This window comes from Diorhabda carinulata, chromosome 2 (genome assembly GCF_026250575.1).
Source record: "Diorhabda carinulata isolate Delta chromosome 2, icDioCari1.1, whole genome shotgun sequence".
Taxonomy (NCBI): domain Eukaryota; kingdom Metazoa; phylum Arthropoda; class Insecta; order Coleoptera; family Chrysomelidae; genus Diorhabda; species Diorhabda carinulata.
The window spans coordinates 35,338,100-35,354,344 of NC_079461.1; the positions used below are offsets into that span (position 1 = coordinate 35,338,100).

The following is a 16,245-nucleotide window of genomic DNA, read 5'->3' on the forward strand; positions in this document are numbered from 1 at the left end:
GGCAAGAGCCGCTCCTGGCCACACCACATGGACATACGTAATCACCCATTGAAAATTCATGATGTTTGTATGTATAATTTAGAAAATATCCTTAAATATAAATTTTGATTACACATCTTTAGAAACCTATAACTCAAAAACGAGAATTCGTATGTGAAAATTTTTTTCATGTCACAGCATTATTTTCACGTCATATACTCAATCCCAAAACATACTGTATAACTATTTTAAGTTTAAATATATTAGACACACGTCGTATATCAATAAAACAATTTTTAAAAATTGAAAATTTTTGATTTTAGGTCTCTGTTAATTAATACGTTTGAAAAGACAGTATTTTTTATTGAAGGTATATAAATTATATCCATCTTTATTTTTGACATATGTCAATTCACCGTGAAATAAGTAAAATAATATAATTTTATATGTAAACTGACGTCAATAGGACATTGTCTAATAATAAAAATTCTTTCTCACATAAGCGTCATAAAGTAGGTAATTCATTTTTTATAAAAATAAATATATGATGATATCTACTAATTTTATGTCGACAACGTATTGTCATCTTACGGATATTTTTGAAGATGTTTTGCTATTGATACCTAGTATTTATTATGTTCTACTCGTGAAAACAGTTCGTACCTTGATCAACAGATGGCACGAGTGCTTTTGTATACAGAAATATTTAATTAATACGGAGACTTTATTTTTATATTTTGATTTGCTGGTTTAATAACATAGCATACGTATTACAACACGTTCTGAGTACAAATCATCTATTTTATAGGCTTTGCACACAGATGGCCCAAGCTGAATTATTTTTATAGTTAAAGTTCAGTACCTTAGATGGATCTGCCAGTATAATTATATATGAATTTGATGAATTTGATATAAAACTAGATAATTTAATGTTGGTATACATTGTGCAGTTTCTTTTGATGATTCATTATTTTTGTTCTTTTGATAATAGTTGCTTTCAAATTTATTAAGTACTTTGTGCATGAAACTCATGAACTCGACGCTCATGAGATTGGCATACAAGGATCAATTGGAACGCACTTGATAGGTTTTGTGTCAAGTGTCAAATTTTAAAACATATCACAGTTGATTTGTTTATTTGTTGCCGTGTTCGAAATACAAAATACTTGATTAATTGAATAAGAAATACGAATACTATTAAAACACTTATTTGAAATTATAATTTTTACTATATATACCTTCTCAAGCCCTTTTAAGTGATAATGTATCTTTCCAATTTTTCTCTGAATAAAAAAGCCCATGGGCTTGATTGGGTGCTCAAATTGTGTAATTGGAAAGCAACGAAAGTGTGAGTTGTTAACTTAGTTTTTCAAATTGACTTTCAATACATGTTTTGTATAATACCACGAATCTATTAATGTAATGCATTTGTTCCCAAATCCTGATAAGGACTTTTTAATAAATGGCTGCCGGCTATAAACAATACTCAATTAACTCCAAGGTGAATTACAAGTGATAAAATTTATGAAAATTAGGTTTAACTACTCAAGATATTGAATTTTAATTGGTTATTTCTGTACGCTATATTATTTTCAAATATATGGTAATTCTCATGAAATCTCGAAATTAACTATCAATGAAGTAAAAATATTTAAATTAATTCAAAAAGCTATCAATTTTGAACTATTTGGTAGCCTGTTTCAAAACTTCAAGGTGAATATATCGTGGAGAAGTTTTTCAAATTTCTTTTTCCTAACTTTTCCACTTTAGCTCTCACAGTTGAAATTAAAAGTATAACAACATTGCTATGATTTTCTGTAAACAGACTTATCTTCAATAGCTAAATCAACAAGTCCATCAGCTTCACCTTTACTTTGACCATAAGTTGTGGTGGTTGCATTGGATTGTGTTTGCGTAACTATTTCTGAAGGGAGATTTTGGCCAGAAGAAAATGAAAATTAAGCTTGTTAGCTAAAACAGCTCTTATCTGTTTGGGTTTTCTTTTATATTTGAGGGATTTTACTTGTTTTATTTTTTGTTTTTTTTTTTAAATTTAAAAGTCTGCTTTATTCCCTGTCGTCGGCAAATTTGGCTCGGAAACTGGTTCACCAGGTTGCAGGGAAACCGCAGAAAACCTGCAACACCGACAATCGACGAAGAGTGTGTAGGGTGGGTGTTGGGGGTCGGAGTTTATCTGATATGGGGTAATTATCGAGCAAGTTGAGGTAGATTTCAGGGAGATCATCGTATGGGGATGAGAAGGGTTTATTTTACAGGGGAATTAGTTGATTCGATGGTACGAATCACATAGCAGGTTTGGAGGTCATTTAGGCGGCTTGGAATGGGGGTTACTGACATAAACAGTGTTGTTGGGGCTGAATCTATACTTGTATTGTCAGTATTACCTGAGAATGGAGAAAAGGAAATGAAAGGAAACAAAAATTGAAAAATAAAATTTTTTTATTCAAAAACTTGTGGTACATACGTCGAAACTTATCCTCGTACCATTTTGAACGTGTATAATTACAATAAAATAATTCAAATATTGTTAATTTGGGTTAAAAAATTAATAGTTTTGGCTAAATTTATTGGAATTAAATCTCCAGTGATATATAGAAGAATTTCGATTGAACAATTAAATTTTTACTGCAAAAAATTTTATTTTGCGCATATAAAAACTTGACCTTTGCACTATAATAATCTAATAGCGTCATAATTTTTATTAACCTTTAAACCTACGAAATATGACAAAACAAATTTTGTGAAATTCAATTTTCCTAATCATAAATTAATAAATTTAAAATTATTACATGACATACGATCCCTTATTATCCCTGCGAAATATCACTTTTCATAAATTTCAAAATAATTTATCAAAAAAAAAAAACAATAATTTAATCCTGTTCACTCAACTGACTTTCTAAGGATTCCAAAGAAGTAGCAGTAGATATAACATCCCCCAACTGTCCTTTGGCATTCTGGAAATCCAATACTGGTTCTTTGAGGATGTTTTGAGGGGGCGGACTTTGGGGAGTTTCTGATACGGCGGCCGCTAATCTGATCAATTCTTTTTGGGATTCTTTAGCTTCTACCATGAAGATACTTTCTTTCACCTCTTTATTATTGTATTCGTGGATTTTGTCGTAAATTACCCCGTGTAGACCCAATTCCTTTAGGTATTTTATCGTAACTGGATCGGCGTTTTCGTCTCCCCAACAAAACACCACCAAACCAGCTTCCGTTCCATATTTTATCTTGAAAGAATATTTTCATAAGAAAATATGAAATTACGGAATTTAACACGTCAAAAACGTGGTAAATTATAACAATAAAATATATATATGAAATATAAGTAATAGTTTTTAATATATACCCAGTGTTTAAACAAAAAACTATAAAGACGTAAAGTGAAAACTCAGGCTCAAAATTTGAATTTATTTTGCTTCATAATACGACTCATTATTAATAATTCAATAGATCCCAACGTAGATGGTATTTTAGCAAAGCTTTTATCTGCTTTGGCGTCTTTTCAATGTCACGATTTTGCCCCTTTAAATTTTTTTTTCTGTCAAAGCTTCGTATTATTTAAAATATTACACTTTGTTCGCAAAGGAAAACTTAGTCCAACGCTGTATTCATAACTGAAACCATTCCTGGAAGGTTTCTACCAACGTATTCATAACTGGAAACATTCCTGGAAGGTTTTTCACAAGGAATTCATAACTGGAAACATTCCTGGAAGGTTTTTCCCAACAAATTAATAACTAGAAGCATTTCTGGAAGGTTTTTCCCAACAAATTCATAACTGCAAGCATTCCTGGAAGGTTTATCCCAACGTATTCATAACTGGAAACATTCCTGGAAGGTTTATCCCAACGTATTCATAACTGGAAGCATTCCTGGAAGGTTTATCCCAATGTATTCATAACTGGAAGCATTCCTGGAAGGTTTATACCTACTTTGATTCCATGACCAAAGCATTCCTGGAGTTGTATTAGTTGTTTACGTTTTTTATAAAACGTTAACATAACTTTATCCTTATGTCATTTATCTCGTCGAAATGACGAAATTTGCAGATTGTTTTTGCGTCATAAAAAATCTAAATATAGGTACAAGCCCCCTTCCTTGGGATACGCCAAAAATCCTTTTTGGCGTATAGATACAATCATTTAGTGTGTGATAGAGTAAAAATTTGAAGCTAATCGATGGGTTTCCGTTTCCGCAACCCTGGCCTATTTAAATGTGAACTTTCTTTAGAGTAACCTTGAATTATAACAAGTTTTAGTAATGTACTCATTTAAACGCGATAATAAATAAATATTCAAACTAATAACAAGGAAACTCGTGAATGATAAATGCAAAAAACGTTATTTAGGTAGTTACGTAATCGAGAAATTTATCTGCAAATTATGTTAATAAACAATTTTTGTTACATTAAAAAGTGAACGAACGGAAACATGTTTCAAAATTTTCTTTTCATAACCAAATGAACTACAATATAGAAGTATTTCCAGATATACCGTATGTCTCAAAAATAGTTGTGTTATACGAACTTATTGCAACATTTGAGCGAAGAAATCAAGCAAAAAGGGCCGTATTTGGCTTGTTTCATCAAGACAATGTACCAGTTCACACATCCGTTATTGCAATGACCAAAATTAATGAAGTAAAGTCAATAGTTACGTCTTATCAAAAACAATGGCGATGAGGAAGAGAACATAGAAGCAAACAGACAGGAACGGTAAACAAGATACTAATCTCCAAGAACATATTCAACAAAATTAAGCTACATCTATATCAGACCAACAGTACTTTATGCAAGCGAAACATGGATACTGAATAAAACGAAAGAAAACAAGTATAAGGGAGAGGAAATTACTTAGAAGGATATTAGGAGGCAAAAATATGGAAAAGAAAAACCCGTATGATGAACAAGAAATTGGCAAAAGTATAAGATCCAGAAGACTAACCTTAAAAACTTAAGATCTGTCTTCCTGCTCAGAAATTTCTAGGTTCTGCTATTTTTTTTCAACTTCGATCATAATGTAATCATTTAAATTGTCTTTTTTAAAAATAATTTGACATACGCAATCTATAAATGATACTTTTCGAGCATAAACTTGAATATTCGTAAAGCGAATTAAAAAAATATCGGGAGATTTAATTTTTATGAATGTTAGTATGAAAAAAATCGCAACTACATGAATAATATTTCCCCTGCTGTTAACAAAATCAATTATACGCCACATCCCGTTCAAATGATGTCCTTATTAAGTCACCTAACACATTTTGTGTCCCTTCCAATGAAATATAAACAATATATTTAAATGTACTTAAATATTCAGTAGAAGGAATCTTTTTGTTGAAAGGATACTGATCTAAAGGTTCAGTTTTAACTAAAACAAAACTGTTTTAAACTAGTAGTTCTTTTAATCCTGATCCTTCAAAAAATTTAGGAAATCCTCCAACATCATTTCTATTCAGTATGCTCCCAAATATCTTTATTTTTGCCTGCACTTCGTGTTGCTTGAGGTGTCCATCCACATAACAATATCATGTTACAACTTCTGTTAAAACTCTCAGTTCAAAATTCACTGTAGTTAAAATATCGTATCGGTGTTGATTCCATAAAAACGTTCTGGTCCCTAGAAGGATTTTTCTCCTCTTTTTGCCACTCTAAGGTAGATGTGTCATTCCGCACTGTCCATCAAAACATTTCTAACTAAGTATAACATCCCAGTGTTGAACCAACCACCTTATTTGCCAGATCTAGCACCGTGCGACTTCTACTTTTTACCTAAGATCAAATCCGCATTAAATAGCGGAAGATTGAGCCTGTTGAAACTGTGAAAGAAAGTGGTTAGCGTCCTGAAGGAAATAATAAAATAGAAAAGGACTTTGCCCACTGTTTTGAACAATGTAAGGGGGTGTATTAAAGGAGATAATCAATACATATACGTGATATCAAAATAAAACATTTCAGTCTCGTTATTCATTAGCCACACCTCGTATTATGAATAACCTTCAATTAAAAAAAAAAACTAATAACATGGTTTATTATAATAATCGAAATTATTTCGTGTTTTGAATTTTAAAATGAGAACAAAGAAGCTTCGTGACGTTTGTATTTTTTTAATGTGTCATTTGATACTTGAAAAAAATTGTGCAACCCCATTAAAGTTTGTATCGTATTTAGAAATTTTTATGATGAACATTTTTATCGTACAAATAAATAATGAAACAATAATTATTTTTTTAGAACGTTATCAGTATAAAAATGTTTTCCCAGAACAAATAGAACACTCAAATTGAAATCCCATTGTAATAATTATCATCAAATCATCGTCCTACTTTCAATACACTCATCATATACGAGGGTACATCAATAATAATGATGAAGTAATATTTGATTTTTTTTCAAAATTTGATTAAACAGATTTCTTAGTATTTTGAAAAGAAAATGGAAAAAGGGGGAAAAATCGTTATATCATTAAAGATCATAATAAAAAAAGTTTATGTGCACCAGGATAGTGCAAAGGTCAACAAGGTTACGGTTAGGTTACGAATTGCTTCAAAATTCACAATTACTGTTCAAAATCAGCTACTAGCAATTATTTTTTGATTTCAAATATGAAGTAATAAATCACCCAAAAATCTGTGTTTCATTCAAAAAGTATCGAACTTATTAACCCGTCCTCGTACATTATTTTAAATTGATTATAAAAATAGAGTTAAATAAGATAAAATGATAAAAGAATCTATTTGGAATATAATTAAAATATCAAAGTAAAACATATTTTTATCAAACAATAATTTAAATTTAAAACATATATAGGGTGTTTCAAAGAAGTTGATACCTAATTTAATAAAGTAATTGTAACAGAAAAAGAATAAATACTTACCAAACTGGCGTCCCTCAAGAGATCTTCGGTATGTACATTGATGCCCAATATCTCAATCATCCTGGCGTACTGAGCGGCGGATCTAATAGACCAACATCTCGGATCCATGTACTTGGAATAATTCTGACTCTCGCCTATCGTTAAGAACATCACAGGATATTTATTCTGTTTCAACCTGATCACTTGACAAATATCCGGATTGAAACAAGAAAAAATAATTCTTCTATCGCCACCGTAACGAAGTACCACGTCTAGTATTGTATCAAGATACAGATTGAGATCGGTGGGATGGTATAATTCGTAAGTACCATCGAACGACTGCATGGTCCATTTTATTTCGATGTTGAAACCGGTGTGAGTGTCGAGAGTTTCTAAGGCTTGTTGAAGGGTTGGGAATGGTTGATGGTCGTCGAGTTCTTCATCGAAGAACCTCTGGTTTTTCGATTTACCTTCTGTCAAGTGGTAAACCTGAAAAACATAGAAAAGTCGCTGGTTCATATACGGCTCGAATGACCAGGACCTTGTACTAAGTAAGGATATCATCAAGAGGGCCAATTTGAAAGCAACAAAATCCAAAATTTTAACCAACTGAATATTAGTGAACAGTAACAAAGATTGAGGTAGCCCTAGCACCTGGCATATATGAATATTGATAGATGCCCTTAAACATAATCCAGAAACGAAAGCAGATGATGTCAAAGGCCGTTCCACTTGCAGGCAATTTCGTAGCGTCGATTTTTTCGAATGCGCAGAGGATTATTTTCACTGACTATCTTAAAAAAGGAAAAACTATCAATGCAGAGTATTATGGGAACTCATTGCAACGTTTAAACGAAAAAATAAAGCAAAAACGGCCGCTTTTAGTAAAGAAGAAAGTGTTGTTTCATTATCGAACTTATTGAACATCACTGGGAAAAGTTTGTGTTTTCTTTGTTGGGCCAGATACTTCTTGGACCATCCTCGTACATTATTAAAATACGTTGTATATTGTTATTTTTAGTTCCCTCCACTTATATTTCCGATTATACCAATGACTTGAAATATATTTATATATTACCATCTAAAAATGAAATTTGGAAAATATTCAATTTGTTTCATAATACAATACCAAAAATAAATTACTAAGCACGTGTAAATTTCGACAATATCAACAGTTGTATATAAAGGTGAACCAATTACAAATTTTAAATTGTGTTAATATATTACTTGCTCTTATTAACTTAAGGCAATCAATGTATGTGCCTAAACGTTAATTATTATATGAAATGAAATAATTATATTGTTTAAGTACTTATTGAGAACACAAAACGTTGTAATGATAAAGAGAATAATAGGTATAAATGAGTTTAAATATAAATAATGTTTCGTTTTCAACTAAATTATCATTATTATCATTTCATAATTAACAATATGTAAACATTACTTTTAGAGTTATTAATTTACATTTGACAGTGACAATTAATTGACTGCGTTCGATTATCTACATCTGATGAATATAACTGTTCGATATCGTTCGGCAATCCACTTTATTTCGATATGACTATTAGTTTCGCGTTCAGTTATATAAATATTTGAACACTCCGAGTAAGATTTCTTAACTCCGAATCTTATAAAAACTTCTCATATTTGTTTTGACTTTTGACGTTTCGATGCTTATGAATTAGTAATTTTATTCGATAGTTATTTGTTGTGTGTGTTTGTGTATTAAAGTTTAATTCGAAAATCGGAAAAAGCAGTAGCTTTAATTTGTCTGTTGGAAGATTTTTTGAAATTGGAGAAGATGAAATATATCCAAAGAGCATAGGCCATGCAGAAGAGGTTGTCTCAAGATTTTGTGGAAACCAATTTCCATCATTTTCGAATGAATCCGAAAATATTTGAAAACTTGGTTTTAAATATGGATAATGTTCGTTTACCTAATCGCGGCGTTCGTTGGATATCCAGAAATGGAATTATACAAACAGTGTATGATTGTTTTGGTGCTATGCAAATAAACATTTAAAAAAAGTCAATTTGTATGTACTTGCATAAGACTCCATGATTTTTAGGTTAAGGTTTTGACACTGACAGTTACCTAAGGTGAACGATGTTTTTAAGTTAAGGTTTTGACAATGACAGTTGTCGAAGAAGTTCTTAAGTTTTTAAAGTTGGGAAAAGTTTCTCTTTGCTAACAATTGTGCAATACTCCAAAGGAGATTGAATCAAAGTTTAAATTAATTTTTTACTTGTTTTTAACAAAATAAGTTATCATATTTTCGATTACACTTTGTAATAAAATTAATAGTAGATAGATGAATATAAAAGTTCTTAAATTTAATTAAAAATGTAATGCATACCTTCAACAACCTTAGTTGATCCAAAGTGAGTTCCTTAAGTGGAATCTCCAACATATCACTTTCATTCAACTCCTTCTTCCTCTTCATGGATATACAAACATGGAAATCATGATAAATAATAGGCACTAAATCTTTACTCAACTGTACATCGAATTCTACAAAATCAGCTCCATGATCTATGGCGTTTTTTAAGCTGGCTATGGTATTCTCCCTGACTTCAGCGCAATTTTGTACTTTCGTTTTAAAACTAGATCCCGATCCTCTGTGTCCAACGTCTAATCCCGATCTAGTTTTTTTCCAATGCCTCGCATACGAAACTAGCATATCACATTTGAAATTGGGCAAAGGACCAATTATTAAATATTCTATTCTAATTTGTCCTAAAGGACGATGTTTTGTACTAGTCATTGGTAATACTACATGCCCTTCGGATGTTTGAAAAACCGAAGGTAAAAGGTAACTGAAACCGGCATGATACGGCGGTTCTCCATCACCGCATCTCGAACTATAAATATAAAGATCAATAAGAAAAGCTATATTTGATGGAAACAAAACTGTAGATTGAAAAATCAACATGTCGTCCTTTTGGAATATGTGACCGAATTGATTCTGAGGATTGAAAGTAGGATCTTCAGCGTACAAGCTAGCCACTTCGGTAAAAGCGTGACTAGGTGATTCGAGTGAATCCTGCGTGTCTGCACTTAATGATTCATCCAGAGCTTCCGACATGGTTTTAGGAAAACCATTATTATAACGGGTTAAAGAAACTGGTGTTACTTTTATATAAACATTTCGATTTTGATACTTTGGTCTGAACAATACGAGAGGATTATTGCATAATTTTAATTGTATCACAGTTTCTTTACTTAACCAACCTGAAAAAAAAATAAAGGGAGGATACCATTGCAATCCTTACAGGTACCGATTCTAACAAATAGTGTGGTAAATGATGGATAAGTTTTAGGGTACAAAGCATAATAATTTATGCATAATATTATTTCTCCCTACATTTAAATCTACCAATAAAAAAATCACATTTAACCTCTTTTATACCAGATATGATATTTGATAGGAGCCATTGAAAATATTTTTTTATTGAAAAATTGTGGTGTTACTGTCAAAAGTCGATCTCATCTTACTTGCAATGATATCTACTGGAATATTCTAAAACTAAGCCAAAAAACTCTATCATAAACTCAATAATGACATTTAATTTCCAATAGCTGAAGAAGCAACAACCGTGTATGTGTGTGTGTGTGTGTGTTTGTTGGATGGGAAGTTGTAAAACTTCATTAAAAGGTAAGTTGTTATAAAATAAATATCGTTATATTATTTTTTGGTCCATCTAATTCCTCTAAAATCTGTTTCTAAGACAAAATATTGAGAACTTTTGGAAAAATTGGTGTTTTTCGGTTTGTATCACATTTTAAACCACCTAATAGCTGCTTTCTATTTACATCAAAACTCAGATTATTCTCACTTGATACATCATAACTCAGTTCAATGCATTTTCCTTTTCAGATACTCACTTAATGAGTGTCTCAGTTCACTTGAATGTAAATGAAAGCAGCTATTATAAAAATTGTATGACTGTTTTCTCGCCAGTTTCAAATACGATACAACGAATTACAAGTGTTCCAAATCTGATAGTTCAATGTAATTTTATTCACAATTCCCAATAAAAGACGAAACAATTTCTCCTCATGAATGCATGCCTTGAGGATAATGATGATATAGACTATGATGATGATCCAGAATCTGCTGAATCATTTATCTAATAGTGAAAGTAGTGAAAAAAGTGAGAATGAAAATATGAAAAAAAGAAAATTGAGCAACAAAAGAATGAAATTAATGATAGATAGCTCCAGGAACACACTGGTTTGGTTACATAAAATGGAAGAAACAGAAATTGATACACCAATCATCTATTTTTAGGAACTCAGATGCCGATATGATATATAATCTTGTGGAACTATATGCTATTCAATAAAATCCAAATAAAGGATTTTCCGTTTCAATAACTGAGATGAGGTCATTTCTAGGTTTAAAACTGATCCAAATAGTTAGGATCGTATTTTTAAAATAAGGCCTATTGTAGATAGGAATTGATCAAAAATATTGTTCTACTTTTTTGAATAAATCTTATTTACCATTATATCAAGGGTGGTACATAGTTAGCATTTAATAATTATAACAAAAAACAAGATTTTTTTTGTATAAAAGTCTTGCTGAAGTTGTAGCTAAAAAAGTTTCAATGGGCTATCTGGTATATAAGACTTGGAAACAATATTTACTTCAATATAACAGATCAAATGTTCCTCAATTAACTTTAGAAAAAAGCAGCAAGTATTTTTATATATCTTTTTCCAAATAATATTAATAGACTATTATAAAAATTAACTTAATTTCCATGTTTATAAAGTCTGTGTTCTTTTTATTACAAAATCTGACTTTTTTTTCTAATAACATCATAAATTAAACACGTGTATATCAAAACAAATGTTAATTTTTGTGAACAGGTAATAAATTTTGACCTTTATATTGACTCTATTACTATTATTAGAATATCATCCACTAACCTCTATCTACAAGTGTCTTATCATTGTAACAACCATATTCGTCTGGAGAATCTTCAACGGTAGGTGAATTATCAGAAATAGAATCAAGTGCCCTGGGTTGTAAGTTCGTCTCCCAGCTCCTTACAATAACTTGAATACCAAGTTCAAGGATAATACAAATGGCATACCTAAATTCAACTTTCTTTTTCTCTGGGATTTCAATTGTAGCAGACCAAATGTTGGTATCATCTTCTCTCGTAAGGGGAACACATTTTTCAGATTGCCACGATCCCAATTCTGGTAAATCTCCACAAATACAAACGATTTCATCATTTTTTAATGTTGCAGGTACTCTAACACGAAACAACCACTTTTTAGGTGTGTATTCCGTGGATTTTAAAGAAGTACTTGAAGCCCTTGCTTCTCCTTTACCGTTCCGAATTTCTTCATTGTTCGGGTCTTCCAAGAAAAACCAACGTTGCATTATAACTGATTTTGAAATTTACTGTATATCACGCGAAACAATATTAATTAATGAGTTTCAAAACATACATAATTATTTGCTAGAATGAAGTTTATGTCACCTCACGACTTTTAGAGCAAAAATATACATTTTCATCAAACATAAAATATAAATTTAGTTTTAATTTGAATTAATTTTTTTTCTTTATGTAAAAGTAAAGAAAACTATGCATACTCTATGCATTAATAAGCGAAATTAATTTAAAATATCACGAGAATGTATAATCCGAATACTAACTTAAATAAATACCAGTAGAGTACATATCAACACTACTATAACACGTTTAACACTCGGAATTTGCAGATGTGAATAATAATCACAAGGTAAACTTCAACATATGGGATTGCTTGACGTTATAACATGATAACCAATCTGACCAATTACAGAAATTCAAACTTTAGAGAGAAGGGACAAAACTCAAATTATTTATTAGCTAGAAATAGAAAAAAATTTAGCCATGAGAAGCCTCTAATTGTAATATTATAATAGTTTCTTCAAATTATAAGGATATAATATTTGTTTTTTCAAACGTCAATCCAATAACCACAGACTACAAATATTCTCTGTTCTAACAGCTTGATGAAAGAACAGCTACTTGTTTATAACTATAACTAAAACTCATCATATTCTTAGTGCCATAAGAGAAAGAAGCTGGATTTTGAATCTCGCACAAAGCAACTTTCGTATCTTTTGATTTAATTACAGCTATATGCTTAAAACAGAGAGTATAATGAATGAGACATAAATATAAATACTATAACTTCTGACTGTCTGTGATCAGACATTGGCGACTTCTCACTTCGCTCACTTGTGTATTACAGTTATTATAAGGTTATTATGGACAGAAAAGACTTTTTACGACAAATCTAAGGTCTAAAGAAATAGCGGAACTTTCAATCTCTTTATTTGATGCAGTATGGGATATTATAAGTACTTTTGAAGCATTCTTGTGACGCACGACCAAATATTTGACTATAGCCGCAGAGGATATTTTGATTTTACTTTAATGTAAGTTAGTTACGCACTCGACTAAAAAATTTAATAACTTACAAATTATAACATAACCTCTTCAAGCTTTCGCTTAATTTTTTCTGTTTTGCTATTTGTTAATATTTATCTCAAAACTCCTCGTAATCCATTCCACTTGGGTTTACGGTTAAAACGCCTTGGACTAAGTGGAATGGGAAAGATGGGAAAACTGATGGGTTCGTTTTAGTTAGCAGACCATAGATTATCTTGTATGACTCATAAGATTGTGGTTATGAATATTATGACTATTATTTAGCCACATTTATCATATTCTAGTTACAAAAAATTTAGTATCTGAAAATGTGGAGTCAGCATAGTGCCAATTTTGGAAATGAATTAATAAAATTGAATTTATCTATGGTTACTCAATGATGCGCTATAGTGACTAGTCATTTCATATTATTATCTATGATTTACTTCATTTGTCAACGTCATTCACAAAAAGTTGGGTTATTTAAGTAAAATGTTTTCTTGTTCAATTCTGAAGTATAGTTCTAATCTTACAAAATTTAATATACCGAAAACTATTTTTACTTCGAGTGTTTACAGACAACAGTCTAACCAAGATGAAGTAGTTCTTGAAACTAGAGAGATTACTAAAGATCGCACCCAAGCAATTCCAGTGGAAACTAGCATTCGATATTTGAAGAGTGCAGCTTTCGAAAAAACTTACGAAGGACAACCTGTGTGGGTTTTATATAGAAGAAATCACAAAGGATTGTTTCCTCCAAGAAAGACAAGAAAAACGTGTATACGAGGTGGTCAAATAGCTACAGGAAATCCATGCCCAATTTGTAGAGACGAATATTTAGTTTTACATGAACATAACACAGATTTATTGAAACAGTTCATATCCAAAGAAACTGGTAGTATAATAGGCTATAACAAAACTGGTTTGTGTCAAAAGAAACATGAGGAACTAGTAGTTGCTATTAAACGAGCATATGATAGAGGTTTGCTAACATATGACGTACCCTTTAGACTATACGATTATTCAGAATATTCTCCAAAATCGCATTAAAGATGGAAGCTACTTTCGTTATTGTTGGAGGTGGTATAGCAGGTGTCAGTTGTGCAGAAACATTAGCATTTTTTGAACCAGATAAATCTATTATCCTTCTTAGTGAATCATCACTTATAAAAACTGTCATCAATCTTCATGCTATTACTAGAACTTTAACACAATTTAATATTCAAGAAATGGAATCTTCAGAGTTTTCATTGAAACATCCAAACATCACAGTTATTCATGACACCCTTGTTGAAATTAATGATGTTGAGCATTATATTCTGACATCTACAAATAAAACCATAAAATATAAATATTTATGTTTGTGTACAGGCGCCCAACCTAAGCTAATACCACAAGCCGAATTATTTGAAGAAATAATTGGTATAAGGGACACAGATTCTGTTGAAATATTTCTTCAAAAAATCAACAGAGCTAAAAAAGTGGCTATTGTTGGTAATGGAGGTATTGCTTCAGAGTTAGCTTATAAAATTAAAAACACTCAAGTTCATTGGATTATCAAAGATAAACACATTTCTGCTACTTTTGTTGAACCTGGAGCAGCTGAATTCTTCTTACCTTCACTTAACAAAGATGTCCAAGAAGAACAAGTTACCAAAAGAATGCGGTACCAAGAAGAATATTCTCACAGGTCTGGGGCCGCTTTAGGCCCAGATTGGTATAAAAATTTGATAATTAAAGGCGCTGGAGATCTAAACATTCCCTCAGAAATTAAAATACATTATGAAACTGAAATATCAAATATTCAAAGATCCAATAACTCTCCTTATGCTCTAGAAGTTACTTTATCTAATGGCGATAAATTTACCTGTGATATGATAATTTCAGCAACTGGTGTCACTGCAAGAAAATCATTTGTTTCCAAAAATGAGCTTGAACTATCTAATACAGGAGAAATAAAAGTGAATGAGTTTATGCAGACCAATCTTCAGAATGTGTATGCCGCAGGAGATGTGTGTTGTGCTAATTGGAAACTAGCAAAGCATTGGTTTCAAATGAAATTATGGACACAGGCTAGACAGATGGGTTCTTATGCTGCAAAAGCTATGGTAGGCCACTTGAACAATGAAGAAGTTTTACAAGATTTCTGTTTCGAGATGTTCGCACATTCTACAAAGCTTTTTGGATACAAAGTTATCTTGCTAGGTTTATTTAATGGGCAAAAATTGGGAACAAATTACGAAATTCTAATAAGGATGACCAAAGGTCTTGAATATATAAAGTTTGTGTTAGAGGACAATAAGTTACAGGGAGCTGTTTTGATTGGTGATACTGATTTGGAAGAAATGGCTGAGAATTTGATATTGAATCAGATTGATTTGTCACCATACGGAGACGACATTTTGAATCCTGATATTGATATTGAGGATTATTTCGATTAGTTTTAAAAACATTGTAAAATTAACACCTGTAGTATCTAATAAATATTTAAATGAAAATTAGTATTTTTGACCATATTAATCACAGTTCCTATTGTTATGAAGCTAAATTTTCAATTAGGTAATTGATTTTTCTTCATTTTGTCTCTTACCAATATATAAAGTAAGTTAAGTTATTCCTTTCCCCATCACAACTTGTCTTTTTCCTATAAAAAATTTCAAATGAGAATTTTCTGGAACCAAAGAAATAATGAGAACATTCTACAATTCTCAATTGAATTCTAAAGCAGCAAGGGATAAAGTAATAAAATAAAATGATTGAGTTTTATCATAACCCCAGTTTGTTATCTTATAATTCCCCGAATAATACAATTTGTTATTTTCTCCGCAAAGGTTTTACTCATTTTGCTCTTTCAATTTAATCATTTTTTAAGATTCCCACCTCTCTCTAATATTAAAGGTTATGATTCACTCGCTTTTTGTAATTCATGTAGTCCTCCTGTTTATTT

At 31.1% G+C, this 16,245-nt stretch overlaps 3 protein-coding genes across 3 annotated transcripts; 2 read left to right on the forward strand and 1 right to left on the reverse strand.

Moving 5' to 3' along the window:
* Nucleotides 1-2,420: 2,420 nt before the first annotated feature.
* Nucleotides 2,421-12,856, reverse strand: LOC130903414 (glycerophosphocholine phosphodiesterase GPCPD1-like). The gene is made up of 4 exons (XM_057815508.1): nucleotides 11,797-12,856; nucleotides 9,218-10,092; nucleotides 6,882-7,349; nucleotides 2,421-3,233 (listed from the first exon to the last, which is right to left on the reverse strand). Exons 1-4 carry the CDS (start codon nucleotides 12,257-12,259, stop codon nucleotides 2,874-2,876), a joined length of 2,166 nt encoding a protein of 721 aa, XP_057671491.1. The 5' UTR covers nucleotides 12,260-12,856; the 3' UTR covers nucleotides 2,421-2,873.
* Nucleotides 12,857-13,790: 934 nt separating this feature from the next.
* On the forward strand, nucleotides 13,791-15,796 carry LOC130903423 (28S ribosomal protein S18b, mitochondrial). Its single transcript, XM_057815518.1, has one exon. The coding sequence runs from the start codon at nucleotides 13,791-13,793 to the stop codon at nucleotides 14,346-14,348; it is 558 nt and encodes a 185-aa protein (XP_057671501.1). The 3' UTR covers nucleotides 14,349-15,796.
* On the forward strand, nucleotides 14,351-15,796 carry LOC130903416 (pyridine nucleotide-disulfide oxidoreductase domain-containing protein 1). Its single transcript, XM_057815510.1, has one exon. It carries the CDS (start codon nucleotides 14,351-14,353, stop codon nucleotides 15,737-15,739), a length of 1,389 nt encoding a protein of 462 aa, XP_057671493.1. The 3' UTR covers nucleotides 15,740-15,796.
* Nucleotides 15,797-16,245: the final 449 nt, after the last annotated feature.

Coding starts and splice junctions, on each gene's coding strand:
- LOC130903414 (XM_057815508.1), bottom strand. CDS start 12,259: ATGCAACGTTGGTTTTTCTTGGAAGACCCGAACAATGAAGAAATTCGG. Junction 10,093..11,796: donor TAAGACACTTGTAGATAGAG/GTTAGTGGATGA, acceptor TTTTTTTTTCAG/GTTGGTTAAGTAAAGAAACT. Junction 7,350..9,217: donor ATCAACTAAGGTTGTTGAAG/GTATGCATTACA, acceptor TATGTTTTTCAG/GTTTACCACTTGACAGAAGG.
- LOC130903423 (XM_057815518.1), top strand. CDS start 13,791: ATGTTTTCTTGTTCAATTCTGAAGTATAGTTCTAATCTTACAAAATTT.
- LOC130903416 (XM_057815510.1), top strand. CDS start 14,351: ATGGAAGCTACTTTCGTTATTGTTGGAGGTGGTATAGCAGGTGTCAGT.